Here is a 17,334-nt window from a genome sequence, read left to right as displayed (position 1 = left end):
AAGATTCAATCCCACATTACAACCTGGACTTGCTGTTGTGAGACCTCCAAAATTATTATATTCATTTATTCTATTAATTTCTTTAAAAAGTCTTAGTTTACATTCAAACTTGAAAAATAAATAAATGAAACTGAGTTTGCCCAGCATTAAGGGTGTTGCTGTGCTGTTACTTACCGCTGTCGCTGTTGTCATCCACCAGGATGATCTCCTTGAGCAGGTGAGCTGGCGTGTGGTTGACCACACTGTGGACGGAGCGCAGGATCACTGACAGAGCTTCGTTCACAAAGATAAAGACCACAGAGATCTGAGGCAGGTCCTCTGGATATGTCAGCTGCTTGCATCTGGAAAGATAATTTCAACATTATTACAATTTCATAATAATGATATAATTGTTGAAACAGATCTGGTATTTGATATAATTTGACCTAAAGTGCCTAATTTAGATGCAGCCTCAGTTTTTATGTAAGCCCTGACGATTATCACATTTAGTTCTGTGCAGGCAATTAACCCTGCTGTTATAGTTGCCTGGAGTTTGACCCATGCTGGGCCAATTACTAAAATTAACAGCATTCACATGTATTGAATTTTTTCCTTCAAACAACAAAGTCTTGCATCCTTGCTCATTTAAGTCAAAGCCCCCTTTCACTTCCAGCTGAGTACAATGTTTTCTTCACACATACACTTTGAAGTCAGAAATACGACCGTTGACAGGCAAGAAGCCTTTCGGTGAGTTTCATACATACTGTGAACACACACAACTTTACTACAAAGCTGCACTGCTCCAATTAGGTTTCTCACATAACAGCTGACAAATCCATTTTACTGCTTCAGACTCCTTTTCCCGTGTTTTCAGCAATACTGAGTGTTTACTGAGATAATGAAGTTGCAGTGTTGAGACACAGTTATATATTTAAAAAATGGAACACTTGTACTCTATATTAGAACATCAAATTTAGATGAGGAAACTAGTGTAAACAAACCCATAGTTGAATGTGACCCTAAGATCTCTAGAAGTACAGTATTTATCAACTTCCAGGCAGATTACTGGTATAAGATGAAGTGACGTTTTGCATTTAGCAATTGGAACCATTGATGCAAGAGCAGTTAACATATTGATTTGTCAGAATGAATCAATCTCACTCCTCAGTCTCTGTCTCATAGCATATCTGATATGACAGAGACGTTGAACCTTAAGAATCATCACTTGGCAGGTGAATCGTAAATTAGAAACGTTACACGCAAGAACATTTTAAATTTTATCGCATGAAAACAAAGTTGACACTGAATTAAATTGCTTGTGAAGGATATTTGTGTGATCACAGTTCAGCATATAAAAGTTGGCTGTTTTGATCAAAATCGAAATTTACTTCAACACTGGTGTGATTGTGTTCTTTTCAAAGACAGCATGTTTGCCATTTCAACTCTGCAGGTGCTCTGTTGAACGGGGACATCAAACAACTGATGGACGGGGGAGGAAAGGCGACCCAGTAGGTGGATCCCAGCATGATGCTAAGGTTACATCCATCTCTTCTTTGCCAGTGTGTCTGTTGTCAACATATAATGATGCAAACATTCATATTTCATACATGACACCAAACCAGTGATTTGAGGTTATGGGGATTCACAATAGCTTATTTACTTTCCCTCGCCAGCGGCTTAAGCAGCGTACACACCAGCCACTTCTTTAACTACAAGTCAGCGAAGCCCAATTCTCAGATATCTCTGAAAGATTATCCTGACACAGTATCCTGTTCCTGTACTCGCAAAACGGTCATGGCCGGCAACTGTGAATATTATACCTGTTCAATATTTCCTTGTCAATCCCTATTTGTAACACTGAGTTAGTTCTTTGTAGTTTCTGTCACTCTGGATGCTTCCTCTCACAAGTCAGTAACTACATCGTCAGTACAGACGCATTATTTGTGTGGTGTGCTGTGTGAGTTGATCATTTTGAGTACATCGCAGACTATAAGAGCAGCAAGAAAACATGGTGGTTTCTTCCATGTGTAGGGTCACTTGCATTCCAAAATGCGAATTCCAAAATTCCCAGATCCCACTGAGGGGTGAATGTTTGTGAAGGTAGCGAATGTTGATTTCTTGTCAGCGTTTGCCAGGGCCTGTTCAAGGTCACAAACGTTCGCCAAATGTTTGCCAGACATTCCTCAACAGTTTAAAGTTTTTTCTTGTTGCAAAGAAATTTTATGTTCTTAATTTCTTTGCAACACAAAAATCTGTCGGCAACCCTAAAAACTGTTGGCGAAAGTCAGGTCAACAGCATTGCAACCTTGACGAAAAATCAGTATGTGCTACCCTCGCAAGCACTCACACATGGCATTCCCCACTCAATGGGATACGGGCTGATTGGAATGTGCGCTTTCATGATTTGGATTCAGAACCCAATGTTGCCATTTATATGACAAACAAAGTATTTCTCAGAGATTTGGTTTATAAGGTCAAACGTCTATCCAAGCAATAATTGTTTTGCTAAAATAATTCATCCACCCGACAGCTGAGAGATGAATCTGATTACTGTATATGATTATAGCAATACTACGTGCCTTGGACGAGTCATTTTATCTTAATCCTGAAGCATATGTGTCAATTTGTTGCAAAAAAAAAAAAGACCCCAGAAGCAGGGTTATTATAGTTTGGGAATTTTTATTTTTGTTTTTATTTCATTGATTTTATTTTTTAATCAGTGCAGCTCTTAGTTTTTAATTAGTAGTTTTAGTTATTTCAAGAATGTTTAGTGTTAGTTAGTTTTAGTATTAGTTTTCTTTTCTTTTTACCTAGCATTGCGTTTCGTCTGAACTAAATTAAAAAGCTGGCAAGGCGATCCATTGGAGCCAAAAGTCAAACACGCAAAATTGTCACCTCGGAGTGGTGTCATCTGAAGGTGCTTTTCTATTGTTTGCTGCTTGAAAGATGAAAACTAAGGACATTTTCACTATAATTATAGTGAGTTTTAATTAGTTTTGTAAACGTAAAATGTAGTTTCAGCATTTCCATTTTTAGTTTATTCAATTAACAAAAATGTTTTTTTGAATTTTTGTTTTAGTCATTTCGTTATCTAAAATAACCTTGCCCAGAATCATTTAAATTGGCATTTACCTGTATTTGCCTGTTCACACCATCGTTACATTCACGTTACCTTTGCCCACAAAAAAGACCGGCCTTTTTTTATAAGCAGGCCAGGAATTTTATTTTAATACATTCATAAAATTGGTACAAAACATTCATTGACTTTACATGTCTTATATTAATCAGTCCACATCTACAGTAGCTAGCAAAATAAGCATGGTGAGTTTGATGCAGCATGTCTCCACTTTAAAACATGGCTTCAACCTCTCATCTTAAGAATAAACATGATTGATGCTCCAACCAATGTATTATTTCAGTCATATTTTTATGCACGTATGCTCTCCCACTGCAACTTTATTTGTTCCTTCTCACAGCTTTCTCTTTTGTCGCCACTCTTTCACTATGGCCTCCCTCAATCAGCCCTGCCAAGTGTATAAATACAATGACAAATCTGCCAGTGAGTTTGTCTTGGGATCGTTTTGCATCACAGTTTGACTTTACAGCGTCAGGCACCACATTGCAGAAGCGCAAGCCAAAAATACACTGTAGACATATTTGGTCTCTTTAACATTACTTAGGTAGAGGTATTAGTTAAGGAATTTATTAAAATGTCACACTGGCCACATATAAAGCTCTTCTGGTTGAAGTGAGGAAGTGAGGCTAGATTTCACTTGTGAACCCATATTTTGACAATGTTCCATTTCCCTAGTCATTGGATCCAAATGTAGGACATCGGTCAACCTTTTCATTTGTACCTGTCTGCACTGGTGGGGAAGTCTTGTAAAGCTTTATCAGAGTGAGTGATTGACTCATCTGCTTGAAATGGGCCTGAACTCAATGGCCAGCACTCACAATTTGACCAAGAACAAGCTTTGACAGAAACAGAACGCCAAATTAAGATGAATTTTCAAGACACAGCCCCCATCTCCACCTGCGCTCTCTTGCAGTCCCAGCTGCTGGCTTTGGCTATTTTCCCCACAGCCAGTGATTGTCCATGCTGTGATTTCAATATTCAACTAAACCAGTGCATTACCATGGTTACATTCCAATCCATAAATATGTCCTGAGAGAAAGACACTTCAGCCTCTATAAAATCCACTCAGGAGATACCTACTATCACTGAAAAGTGCAGCCTTGGAGAGTATGGAATAAATGTACTGGCATTACAAACAGTATATAGAATTTTTTTTTTTTAACTGTAGTCAGTTACAGTCACAGAAAAACACGATGAGATTACAGGGTTTAAAAAAAAATTTGACAATTTTGCAGGATTGTAATTTCCACGTGGACAATGACACAATGTTGTTTATTTGAACCCTCGGCAGAACAAGTGAAAAAATGGTCAAAACTCTCATGTAGCGCCATGGGCTGGCTGACATCCACACTCCCACTCTGCCTGTGAGCAAACGGGTCTGATATCCAAGGGGAGGCGGAAGAACCAGTTGTGTCCTACAAACGCGCCAGTTTAAAAGCTTCATGGAGGAAAGGAAGAAGTAGTGACCGGCATTTAGACTAATTGGAACATACATAGAAAAGTTGGAGATGTCTAGAGTCCTACGCTGTCCTGCTACGGCGGAGTTAACTGCTAACACCGCTACACCGCTAATCTGAATATATAAAAAAAATTATTAAAGCGTTATTTATTTGTTATCGATGTCTCCTGCCTCCAACCCAGGTGTTTCAAATCATCAGCTCATAATTACGTTCTGCAGGAGACTGTCAGCTTTGTTCGAGGAGGGAGACATCAGAAATATGCAGGACTACGGCTCTCTAGGACCAAACTTGCCTACCCCTGGGTTAGCCTGTTTCCTTACTATCCTCTATTGCCTTGACTGGTGGTCAGCCTCCTCCTACACAAAGACAACTTCATGTCCAAGAACCTTGGGGGCGGCAGACCAGCTGTGTATTGCATTTATTGAATGTTTTCACAAACTGGATAGTAAATCAAGTCACAAATGTGTAAATGTGTAACAGTATCTTGGAAGGGGAGAACTTCAAAATTAATGAAAATGATCAAATTATAGAAATGTATTTTCCAATTTGTGAGTTATTTTTGTTCCATGAACAGTAGTGTTACCGACATTTCAGCCATTATTGTTTTTTCCTCCCATTGCCCCAAAATCCATTATCATACCAAGGCCACGGGCCCAAGGACAGCAAATACAGCCTACTTAAGTCCCTGTTGGTGTCTGGCACGGACGTGAAGGGCAAAAGAGAAAAACAGGCATGCGGGCAGCGATTTGGGGATTATATGCTTTCCTGAAAAGGGCTCCATCAACTCCTCTATTAAAAGACTAAGACAGAAGACGCTTTGTGATCACCTGTCTTCGATGAGGCACAATCACAGATCAGAACTGAAAATAGAATATTCAGCTCTGTAGACAATTTACAGTCTTTATTGAACACATCATGTATGTTTTTGAAATGTGGTAGGAAGCTGGAGTACCCACAGATGAACACATGGTAAAAAAAAAAAAAAAAAACGATTTTGGAGAGAGGTAAATATAATCCACAAAAATCATCTAAAATTTACCTGATTACTTTAGACAGCAAAGGAATTATCAAATACGGGGTAAATTTAACTTACACGATCTATTATGTAACAGTAAAAAGTGTTACCAATAAAAACTGAATAAAACCAACATTTAGTAAAATATAACTAACTGGCACCGGTCTGCACCGCAATATGCGCATGCGTCATCATTTCCGTAGCGTGACGTCATCAGCCAGTGGAGGAATGATTTGCATTTTCTAGCTAAACAGCCAACCAGAGTGATCCCCATTTTGTACACTGCAATTAATGGCACAAACCATGTCTAAAAAGTACAATGGCTCTTACTTATCTACAATTATAAACACTGCTTTTTATTTTGATTTGTTCCTGCTTGTATTTTTAACCCTGACATTTTATTTTAGGAAACCATGACAGTAGTTGGTCTCACCAACAATGACTTACGATACAACACGTAGTAGTTGTAGGGAGGTTCTTCCTGTAACATACTGTCAGATCAGCGGGCACGTTACGTAGTGTACGTTATACGCACACACGTGAAAAATTTGAGTAGGTAAGTTTATAATACTAATGTACTAAGTATTTTAGTGCGGATTTAACGCGCTGCAAACTTACTGCGCGTACACACGCTGTAGGGTTTCTCACTGTCTCACTCATGAAAACTCTATAAACTAAATTTGTATATGACTAAATCATTTCATTCTCCTTTGTTAATGTGATAATTTAATTTAATTCATACTCGTTACGTCCAACATGGTAATTAATTTGGAGTAGTAGTATGCTAAGAAATTGTGAGTAGATTTGACCCAATTTAGTATTTCATAACTACAGAATTAATGTAATATGAAATCACGCTGTATGATTTATATTTATCCAAATATAGTGGCTGCAAATTGTTACTCTACATTTATTGGGTCCATTCTATAGATTGTTTTGTTCAGTGAACACGCAACCTTCACAAAGAGAATCAAACCCTGAACCTCAGAACAGTGAGACAGATGTTCTAAACCCTGGTACATTGTTGTTAGATCAGAATTAGATCAGGTTAAACACACTTGACTGGACTGACTGACTTACTGTGACTGACTTCTAGACAGCCAGTACAGACAAAGAAAATCATCATTTGTAGACATCCAGAAAATGTCTGTGAAGGAAATAAAGTTTCATATCCACCATTATTGGTTTTGTTTTTCCTCTTGATTACCTATACAGAATTGCGTGTTTTGTTTGGACCTGCTTTGAGTCTCATTGTTTCTGAATTAGTACAATTACAAATTTCTGCATAACAGCTTGAAAGGAAAGAAGTACACTATATGAGGAAGAGTAGCTTGCAGAATGTAATCCCAGCAGTACAACTACCATTAAACAGAACAAAGTAGACGCCATTTAATAGTGGAAGCAGCCACTTCAACAAATCCCAAACCCTTACTTCCCTTGTGTCGGAACCCCTTTTTTTTTGTAAAGTCAATTAAAAAGAATTTCCTAAAACCCCTTCTACTCCAGAGGTACTCCCTGCTGAGTTTATTAATTAACAAGCTTTTTTTTTTTAAATTGCCCTTCTCCTGCCTCCAGCCTTGACTCGTTTCCCGTTAAAAATAATAATAATAATAATAAAAATAAATAATAAAGCAGTATGAATGAAATTGTTGCCCCTCGTATTACAGCCCTCATAAGTCCCTGTTGGCTGTTCGATTCCTTACCATTCTCACATCCCACACTCACATAGTGATAATGCCAAGCTCTCACCCAAAGCATCTCAAGCAGGACACATTGTTCATTTAAAAATGACCTGTTGCCAAGAGACCATTGAGTCTCGTATATGAGTAATACCATTGTCTGGTCGTTTCATTTATGATGGGCTTACGTGCGCTTAAAGTAATTTTCTTTTTTGCTCTGTCACTGGGTTGCTAACCTTGCCAACTAAGCTATTCAAATCACAAACTAGGGCTAGTGCTGTCCCCCTAGAAAGAAATAGGCTGTGTGTGTATATAATACATACTTTACTTTGCTGACTGTAGGGCTACAAATGGCTAGGTCGGTGTCCACCTGCTTTTCATTGTCAGCATGACCTTTTACTTTAATTTGTCTTCTTAAAGGACAAACTAATCTTTCCACAGAGCCTACTCATGATTGTTTCCAATCATTACCCGTGCTTGACACTTAACTTAACAAAAATGCTGACCAATGTAGAACTAAACTATTTTTGTGGTAAACAAGTGACTTCCAGCATAATTTGCAATTCAGGCAGATTTGTAATACACACAATTCCACTGAGAAGCTGAGGGCAGCCTGCACGTAATTATCGCCATAAACCACCCGCTGTGCAAGAATGTCCCAAGGGAGCCATTTTACATTTTACATTTACAAGGGTCAATTTGAATTTTGTGTTTTATTCATGCAACATTCCATCCGCAACTCTCCCGCAGCATGAGGGGACATCTTGTTTTTGGCAATAAGATAAATGAGATGGATATATAGATAGAGTTGCAGAACTCATTAAGCAAAGTATTATAAAGAATAGAGAAAGAGAACTGTACTTTGTAGTAACTTTTTTTCAATGTGTTTTCACAAAAATGAAGCCCATTAACTGCTGCTAGAGTCATGCTGGTCTCCAATTATAATCCTATCGGATCAGCAGTTGTTGATGGAGGGACAACGTACATTCCAGAAAACGGCAACAGACTGACAATGTGCATACTTTTTCGGCCGGTAGTCTGGGATGCTCCTGTCCAAGGAGATCCTGTCACTGAGCTGAGCGTTGTAGCCGTACTCTTCGTACTTCCCCTCGGCATCACGGCTGTCCTCCCCAAGTGAGGCGGCAGCTCCCCCCTGACCGAGTCCTCCTGGACCCTCCACCAACCCCATGGGTTTTGCTAAGCCTGCCAAAAAAAGGAACGGAGTATCAGAGGTGGATGCAAACAGAGTGGGCAGATTTCGGTGAGCAGAGCGGGCATGTAGAATGGCGGCTGATTGACATTTGATGGCAGCATGCAGCTCCGATACAGCAAGGCCCCATCCGGAGGGCATCATTATGCTGTCTGTCAATGACAGAGCTGTAAAACACTCACTTGGACAAGGACATGACTGAGCCCTACAGCAGGGGAGAAGCTGAGAGAGACAGTGGTATAAACGCCAACAGGGATACTGGAAAGAAAAACTGACGAATGAATGATGACTGACAGACAAAAACTTTTAACTATGTGGCAGCTGGATTATTCAGATTATCACTGATTGCCTGGGATATTTACACAGTGCGGATGACACAAAAATAATGATGCATAGTATTGGAATGTCATATAGAAAAGAGCTTTTTCTGATGTCATCATCATCAGTAAACCATATATAGCAGTGCTATAAGGAGGCGAGGGGGCTGGGGGGAGTAAATGGTGCAATGCCAGGGGGAGCGTTTGTGAGCATTTTCAAATTGTTCCTCAGGCAGTAACAAGTTTGAACAGGTAGATACTTGCTGAAGTTCAAAATTCACTACAAAAGTTGAAAACCTCAAAAATGTAGACGTATCTGATGATGTCAGCATATCACAATTGCATATACATGGCACATTCAGAGTCAAAATAAGTCATTATTATGGATGTTTATCCTATGCATCTACTAGAGCGTTAGTGAAAAATGAAATTCTCATAATTTGTCTTATTTTGTTAGTATTATATATAAATACATAAACTAATAAATAAATAAATAAGGTGGAGGGATATCATCAATCCACAAAAATGTTTTTAAGCCTAAACTATCATGTAGTGATTTAAAATAATAATAATAATAATAAAAACTTTAAATCAGGCGCCAGATGTTACATTATGTTTTCGGAATGTACTGTAGAGGCATTGTGCAGCGTAGTGAATGGGAAATTCTGTAAGTCTGGACTTGATCCATGCAGGTTCTCTAAAATCACTATGAGTCCGCAGGTCTTTTTCTCTATAATTCAGAGTCCTTGGTCATCCACCGCCCCCAACACAATACTGTATGCTTCTTCAGTCTGGCAGAATTAATTGTGGGATTTCATGTCAGACTTAAAATACAGCTTTACACCGATTAAGGTGACTCATCATGACATTAACTTTCAAAGGGGATAGGTAAGAATAGATTTTGTCCCACCGTCCAGCAAGCCTATCATCAACAAGGATCTCTTACTTCTTAATGTTTTTGTTTTTAAATCTTCATTTAAACTTTATGTGCAAATACACAAGCCAGTAACAACATTCTAATTACTTGCAAAGTATGATGTGAATACAAGAGCCATACAAGACTCTCCATAAACAGGGATAATAATGTGATTTTGCTGACACTGAGAAGTATTGCTTTGGTTGATCCTAATATTTTTGACTGAGGGTTATTGTAACTAAAAGACACAGCTACCGTTATAATGGCGTGCAGTCCTAGGCCATGTGTTGCACAATACCCTACTGACTTATTTCTCCATAAAAACTACATGGACAAACAGTTAAGTAAATTGGTTGATCACACTTTTGCTGGCATTTTGCTGGTGAATGATGAATGACAGGAGTTTCTGGCAGCTACTGACAGACTAAGCACTGACGGAAGAGGGTTCTCGACTTCCACCGGAATCATCACTAGCGGGGTCAGTACCGATGGACTGACGGACTCTCGTTTTGCTGACAACTGACGAAAACACACACCGAGTGTTGTCCCATTCTGCGGAAGCGTGGTTAAAATAATGATGGACTCGTGAGCCGGCTGCTGGCCAATAACAGACCGGTGAAATTTACCGATGCCCACCACTGCTGTTACCCTTGTAAACAGTTCTTTACTGCCGGTCCTAAAATACTGGTTACGAACTGTAATTTAGAGGTGACGGAAGCACGGTTAAAATAACACTGACAGACAGACTAAAGATGACAGTTTTGGTTTGGCTTGAAATAATGATGGACTGACTATGATGAACGTGTGACCCGGCTGCTAGAAAATGATGGACCGGAAAAATTTACCCATGTCTGGTACAGCACATAGCCTACCAGTTCCCCACTCACTGCAGTGCAACCGCCATATTTGGATGGGCTTGAAACACTGAGTTCCACTGAAGATTTCTAATTGAGTTGAATGGAAAACAGGCTTCTCCCGTGAGAGGTGCCCTGCTCCAGTCACAGTGGTGGCATTTTGACAATTATGGGCGGGACTCACGTCACAGTGCAGCCATCTGGCTTCACTGCCACGTCACTAAACAACACAGATATCCTCCAGAGCCGGAGACATGAGAAGGGAGGGCCTCTCTTTCTCTGCATGAGACTTGGAAGCTGAGCAATGCATGCCAGCTTTGTTTTTCATTCGCTCTGTTATTTGGCTTAACCCCTGCCCTCCACTTCTGCTATATGACTGAAAGAAATTCCATTGTGGGATGAGAGCCACAATAAAAGGTTGAAAAGTCACTTACAGTGTTCTAGAAAGGCAAGGCAATGAAACAATCAGGACTGTGTCCAGAAACAACCTGACAGCAAATGAATTCTGTTTGCAGGACATGGCATGGAGCATCTCTAGGGAAAAAAAAGAAGACTTGTGTAAAGCATATAGAGCTTCATCCCCTCGCCTTTCTGCTTCAGTTTAAAATGTATCAGCTGAGACTGAGAGGCACATGCTATGAAAATGTTAAGATGTGTTGTTGTCTCCTCATATTAAACACTTTTCGTTTGGACCGAATATTGCATATTCGACAGTGATGCCTGTAACATATTACGCAAAAAACAAAATCTGTTTTTCTGAATAACGACTAATGTCATGTGGTACTTTTCCCATTTGAGTAATCTGACTACTCCTCTAACAGCATTAAAAGTTGCTTTGGAGACCATATTCGCTCAAACATGCAGATAACAGCTGAGAGAGATCGTAAGAGGAAAAGAGAAACTAATGTAAGTATGTTGAGTACAAAAGATTGCCTTTTTTATTTATATATATGTCCATCCATCCATCCATTTTCTTGACCGCTTTTCCTCACAAGGGTCGCGGTATATATATTTTTTAAATTATTTTTAAGTGAAGTCTAAAGACTGTATTTTATTTCTTTCTTTCTTTCTTTATTTATTTATTTTAAATAAATACCACATTTACCTTATGTGAAATCCTGAAAAGACTAAGATTTTTTAATTAAAATAATTGTGGTAAGTCAAAAAGGTTGCCTTTATTTTATTTTTAATAAAAATACTACTTTGTGGATATCACTCTCAAAAACACATGATCAATTTGGTGGAATGAAAAGGCGGCATTTTTTTATATTGAGCAGGGTTGTTGTTATCTGCTGAATGTAACAATTCAAGTAACTTTTAATCAAACTTAGTTCCTCTTCAAAACATGTAATCAGCAAATTAACTATTTTACTTTTTAAAACAAGTAGTCAGTATAATAACTGAGTTATTTTTTCAAGATAGCTGCGGCAACAGAGCTCAGGACGTCACATTACCATTCCAAAATAAGCTGCCACATTGGCAGAATAGTAGCGGCACTACACCAAGGACTAACAATGGAGAGCAGCGATAAAACTAGCATTTGTCCGTTAACATTGCGTGCAAGTGAATTCACATCTCAATTTGATGAAAAAGACGCAATGGGATGGGCAAGATAATCAGAGAAGAGAGAAGGATCTCACTTCTCTGATTTGTTGTTGGCATTGTTTATGGATGCTATCATCCATTGGCTACACCTTGGTATCCTTTTTTGGTATCCTGTAGAATGTTCCCCCCTTCTTTTGCCTTCTCTTGTTGCGGTACCCTGGTGCGCGATTGTTTTTTACAATTGCAAAAGTGTGGCATTTGTGTTTAAGTAGCGACACATTCTCAATCTTGCCAAAGTGATGTTGGTTACGTTTGGCCCACTGCATTGTGTGATGCATGACGTCAATGCCCAGCGCTGTATTGGCACACCTTATATATCATTTATTGTACCATGTGCAATTAACACCTCACTACTATTGTTTTACCACCTAAGCTCAACACCAACTTTTGCTACACAATCTTCATGTACTGTTCCAAGTTCTAAACACGCTATGTATTAGGCCCTTGTAAGATCGAGACTCAAATTCAACAATGACCTTAGCATAATTAATGACAGGAGTGATTTGTGTGTTTGTGCACGTGTAGCTAAACACACATAATCCGCTTTGTCAAACATGTCATTCTGCACAGGCTGTCATGATGAAACATTTGACACGACTTCGGGCAAACAGTGCCACTAAGGGCAACTCTCTCCCCTTCTGAATATATTCCATTACTGTGAGTGGCTGACTGCTGATTTTCAGGTGAGCCACTGAATTCATTATCCCCATTCCTCAAGGCTGAGGAGAATTGATTCTTATCTGCTTGGGACACTGGTTTGTCAAGCAGAGCCTCATCTACATATCTTTATTGGAATATATATGATTCCATCTAGCTTCCGCCAGCCTTCTTTGTGCTATAATGTGATGCCCTGCTGTCGCGATTTATACATACTGCACTGCTACACACAGTGATTTCGATCATTAAGTTACAGTCAGAGCATTGAGTGTGCATCGATGTGCAGGAGAAGCAAGTGTGACATTTCACATCATGCAATGGCCTTCTTGGAATAGTAATACTGCAGCATGGGTTTCTTTGCTATAATTGGGCATTATAGATAAGAAGCGTATCGGGTTCTGCAGCTGGGCCCATCCTATCCGCACCTTCAGACTGGAAGAAGGCCGTAGAGTGACTTGCATGGCTGATGAAAACAAAACGGTTGACAAAATGTTTGGAGTATTGTAGTTGAGGTCGTAGTTTAGTTTGCACATTGCCCACATGTTCATCTGGGTTTTGATTCCAAATTCCAATCCACATTCCAAAGACTTCAAATTGTCCATAGATATGAATGGTTGTTGTTTGTTTGTTATGTGCTCTGTGATTGGCTGGCGACCAGTTCAGGTTGCACACCACCTCTCACCATTCGTCAATGGGATAGGCTCCAATTTACAAGCTACCCAAGTGAGAAAAAGCCCTACAGAAAATGAAAAAATGGATTGTTTTATTCACTTTGTTTTCTTGTGTTGAACAAACTACATAGTGTACAATTCTGTGGAACTACTTGGCATACAAATATTAAGTAATGTCAAGTTTGTGATGTATTTGTTTTTTTTCTGAGTTTTCTCGTGTTCCGGTTCTGCCTTGGAAATAAGGTGAGAAGCTCGGTCACCCGGGAGGAGCTCAAAGAGCCGCTGCTCCTCTGCATCGAGATGAGGTGGCTCGGGCATTTTAATAGGATGCCTCCCTGCTTCAGCTTCTGCCCCCTCGACCCGATCCAAGATAAGCGGAAAAGAATGGATGAATTGATGTTTTTTTACTTTTTTTTGTCTGTGTGTAATATCATACGCTCAGCAGTGCCAAGGCCATTGAAGTAAAACAAATATATCAAGTTGGTATTTGAATTCATTCACTATTTTTATTTCAGGCGCTTCTATTTTTACTCATTTGAAACATGCTAACTTTGGCTAAACATTTTCCCCAGCAGGTTTAATTTGTTGTCTTTCTTATTATTCTAATCACATAGACATAATAGTTTGTAGCTTGTGGGAGGCATGTGGGACAGTGGGCAAAGGTGGTTGTTGGCTGGGAGAGGCCTCCTGGTGGCCGGTTCTTGGGCGATTAATTACGAGCACGCCCGATTACTTTGATTAAATTAAATTAAATTAGAATTATTAAACAGTGAATGCAAAAACACATGTTACTTCAAAGTAATCACACATCAGTGCCGAGGACATGGTTGTGCACTTATTTACAAGTGGTGGGTGTGGCAGAACAAAGCCTGGGTGGGAGAATAGCTACACCTTGAAAGTACCCAAGAAAGGCAAGTACGAACTCGACTTAAACATTGTTATGGCCAACTGCAATTTTCAATAAATTTCCATCATAATAAAAATGGCCACATGGCAGTATATGAACCTCCATGGTGCACAGAAAAACTGTTCTGACATAAAAGGAATTCATATTTTCCTATGGGCAGCACGGTGGCTGACTGGTTAGCATGTCCGCCTCCCAGTGCAGAGGACGTGAGATCGAGTCTGGGCTTCGGCCTTCCTGGGTGGAGTTTGCATGTTCTCCCCGTGCTTGCGTGGGTTTCACCGGGTACTCCGGTTTCCTCCCACATTCCAAAGACATGCATGGCAGGTTAATTGAACACTCCAAATTGTCCATAGGTGTGATTGTGAGTATGGTTGTTCGTCTCTGTGTGCCCTGCGATTGGCTGGCAACCAGTTCAGGGTGTACCCCGCCTACTGCCCGAAGCCAGCTGGGATAGGCTCCAGCACCCCCGCGACCCTAGTGAGGAAATGCGGTCAAGAAAATGGATGGATGGATGGATATTCTCCTATCTCCATTCAGCATTACCTAGCAGCCGAACGGTACAGATTAAAAAAAGAAGAAGCCATCTTCTTTTTCTCTTTTATTTGTTTTATTTACAGCTCAGCACATGACAGAGCTAACATGGCAACCGTATAGCTACTTTGATAACCACACAACATTGTTTTCTTCTTCCTCTCTCCCCACTTAATGCAATTACATGTCTGTTTTTTATTTATTTATTTATTTTACATATTTGTAAATATTGAGAGCCGAAAGAAGACGCTGGGTAGACTGGCACCAACACAGCGAGCAGGGACATAAACATTTATCATTCATCTAAACTGAAGATTGTTTCTATTTGTTTCTTATTTATGCTGAAGAAGCCACCTGTCCGCCATATTGGATGTGGTCACCATACTAGCCAAAAAAATCTGCAAATTATACTCGTAGAATTGTATTACAATCAAAAGTAATCGTTCAGTTTTAATCCCCTGAGTTCTGGCTTGATAATACGTACATCTGCGTGGAGCAAATAAATATTGAATCTTCACAGTTCACTTCCCTTTGCCACATCCATTACAGCTGTAACATCGACATACGATTCAGTGCTCAAGGCAAGAACTATGTATATGTACTGTAAATGTTGTCTATGGTAATGCTTGCCACAGGGTGTCGCCAAGGGCTTGAATAGCCAATCTGAGTCAAACCTATTGACTATAGGAGGCAGCGCTCTATGAATACAGTATAAGTATAAGTATACATTTATTAACACTTTTACTCGTTAAATGATATGCATATTACATAAAGAACTAGCATTTATGTGATTCTTTGCACTTTATTTTATTCCTTGAAAACTGTTTGTACTTCCAGATATTTTGAATGGTATATATTTTGACAGTGAATAATTGTATTTTCATTTATTTCTACTATTTTCCTATTTATTTTTATTGGAGTCTTTTTTCAGATATACATTATTGGTAAAAAAAAAAAAAAAAAAAAGGAAAATGCTATTTATTTCAGCAACAATCTGTAAGGTGATATATTATCAGTAAAAAATTACCTATATTGGAGTATAAGATTTTGCTGTGTCTATGTGATATTTTGAATGGTATATATTGTGGCAGTGAATAATTGTATTTTCATTTATTTCTACTATTATCATATTTGTTTTTATTGGAATCTTTTTTCAGATATACATTAATGGTTAAAAAAAGAAAGAAAGGAAAATGCTATTCATTTCAGCAATAATCTTTAAGGGGATAGATATATTATCAGTAAAAAAAAATTACCTATATTATATATAGTATAAGATTTTGTTGCGTCATTGCATCAAAGAAGTAGAAGTAACATATATTTTGGTTCTGAACATTTCCAGTATGGCTTGGAGGCAGAAGCACTCCATAGTTTGCTTATATTTCACACAAAATGATCATACTTGCAAACATTTACAAATCAAATGGGGGAAATACTTGCAATAGCCAATGCAGCCATATATTTTGTATTATCATATCATAATGACATCAGTGAAAGAAGGTTGCAATATCTTTCTTGTATTGAACTAAGAATTTCGATATCAACAATACCATCACCAGTCAAATTACAACATTAAACAACAATAGTATGGTACCTAATCAAGGTCAAACAATTCTAATTTAGATCCAGCCCAAATTGTACATCTTCATAAATGTCCACCAGGATATTTTAATATAGAGCTGAATTTTATCATTAAGGGGTATGCATTATTCACTGAGAATGTGTAATAGCCGACCAAGTAAATGGCAGAAGCAGGCAGAATCAGGACGCAAGAACTAGATCAGAACAAGCACAAATTGACTCCATACAAACACAAGACAAGCATTACCCAAAAACGAAACTAAAGTTAAGAGTCAAATATGCTCAACCTTAAAATAAAGTAACAAGGAATTAGAGAATGTCAGAATGATAGGGAAAAAAATAATCTTTGTATCATTAATAGTTAATCATATGTGCGTACGGTCACAATAAGCTTGAGCAAGTACCAGTGAGGAGCTATCATATCTGTTGAGCTTAATGCACTACTTAGGTCAAAACACAGTTTTGTAAGCTGGTTAGCAAGCTTAAAGCATTTTCATCTGATTAGCGAAAGTCGGCAGCATTTGCAGCTGAGCTTGGCAGCCAATAACCCTCACAATCGATGCTTTGCGAGTTTGTGCAGCAAAAGGAGCAGCTAGCAAATGTTGATTGTTGTTTTCTTGTTGTGGAGTTGGGTTTGTCCACCATCAGGAAACTATCAAAAGTACAATTCTAAGACATGTTTATGTCCTTCAAATCTAATTTAACCTCAGTGTAACTACTGTGACATGACGTTGGAAGGCAATAAACAACAGAGTGAATGGCTTATTACTTCATATCGCTGCTGGACATGGTAATAGTCCCTGGCACTCCGAGTCC

The 17,334-nt window shown here is 38.9% G+C and overlaps 1 protein-coding gene across 1 annotated transcript in view; it reads right to left on the bottom strand.

Annotated features, from left to right (window-relative positions):
- galnt9 (polypeptide N-acetylgalactosaminyltransferase 9) overlaps positions 1-17,334 on the bottom strand; it is a 72,031-nt gene that overhangs the window by 51,582 nt on the left and 3,115 nt on the right. The window contains exons 2-3 of the mRNA XM_077562300.1: positions 8,292-8,472; positions 175-341 (exon numbers count right to left, since the gene is read on the bottom strand). Of these exons, the coding sequence (XP_077418426.1) occupies positions 175-341; positions 8,292-8,472 (348 nt within the window). The remainder of the gene's footprint in view (positions 1-174; positions 342-8,291; positions 8,473-17,334) is intronic.

The sequence above is a fragment of the Vanacampus margaritifer genome, chromosome 3 (genome assembly GCF_051991255.1).
Source record: "Vanacampus margaritifer isolate UIUO_Vmar chromosome 3, RoL_Vmar_1.0, whole genome shotgun sequence".
NCBI lineage: Eukaryota > Metazoa > Chordata > Actinopteri > Syngnathiformes > Syngnathidae > Vanacampus > Vanacampus margaritifer.
The sequence above is the reverse complement of the archived record's forward strand: the minus strand, read 5'-3'. Positions and strand labels throughout refer to the sequence as shown.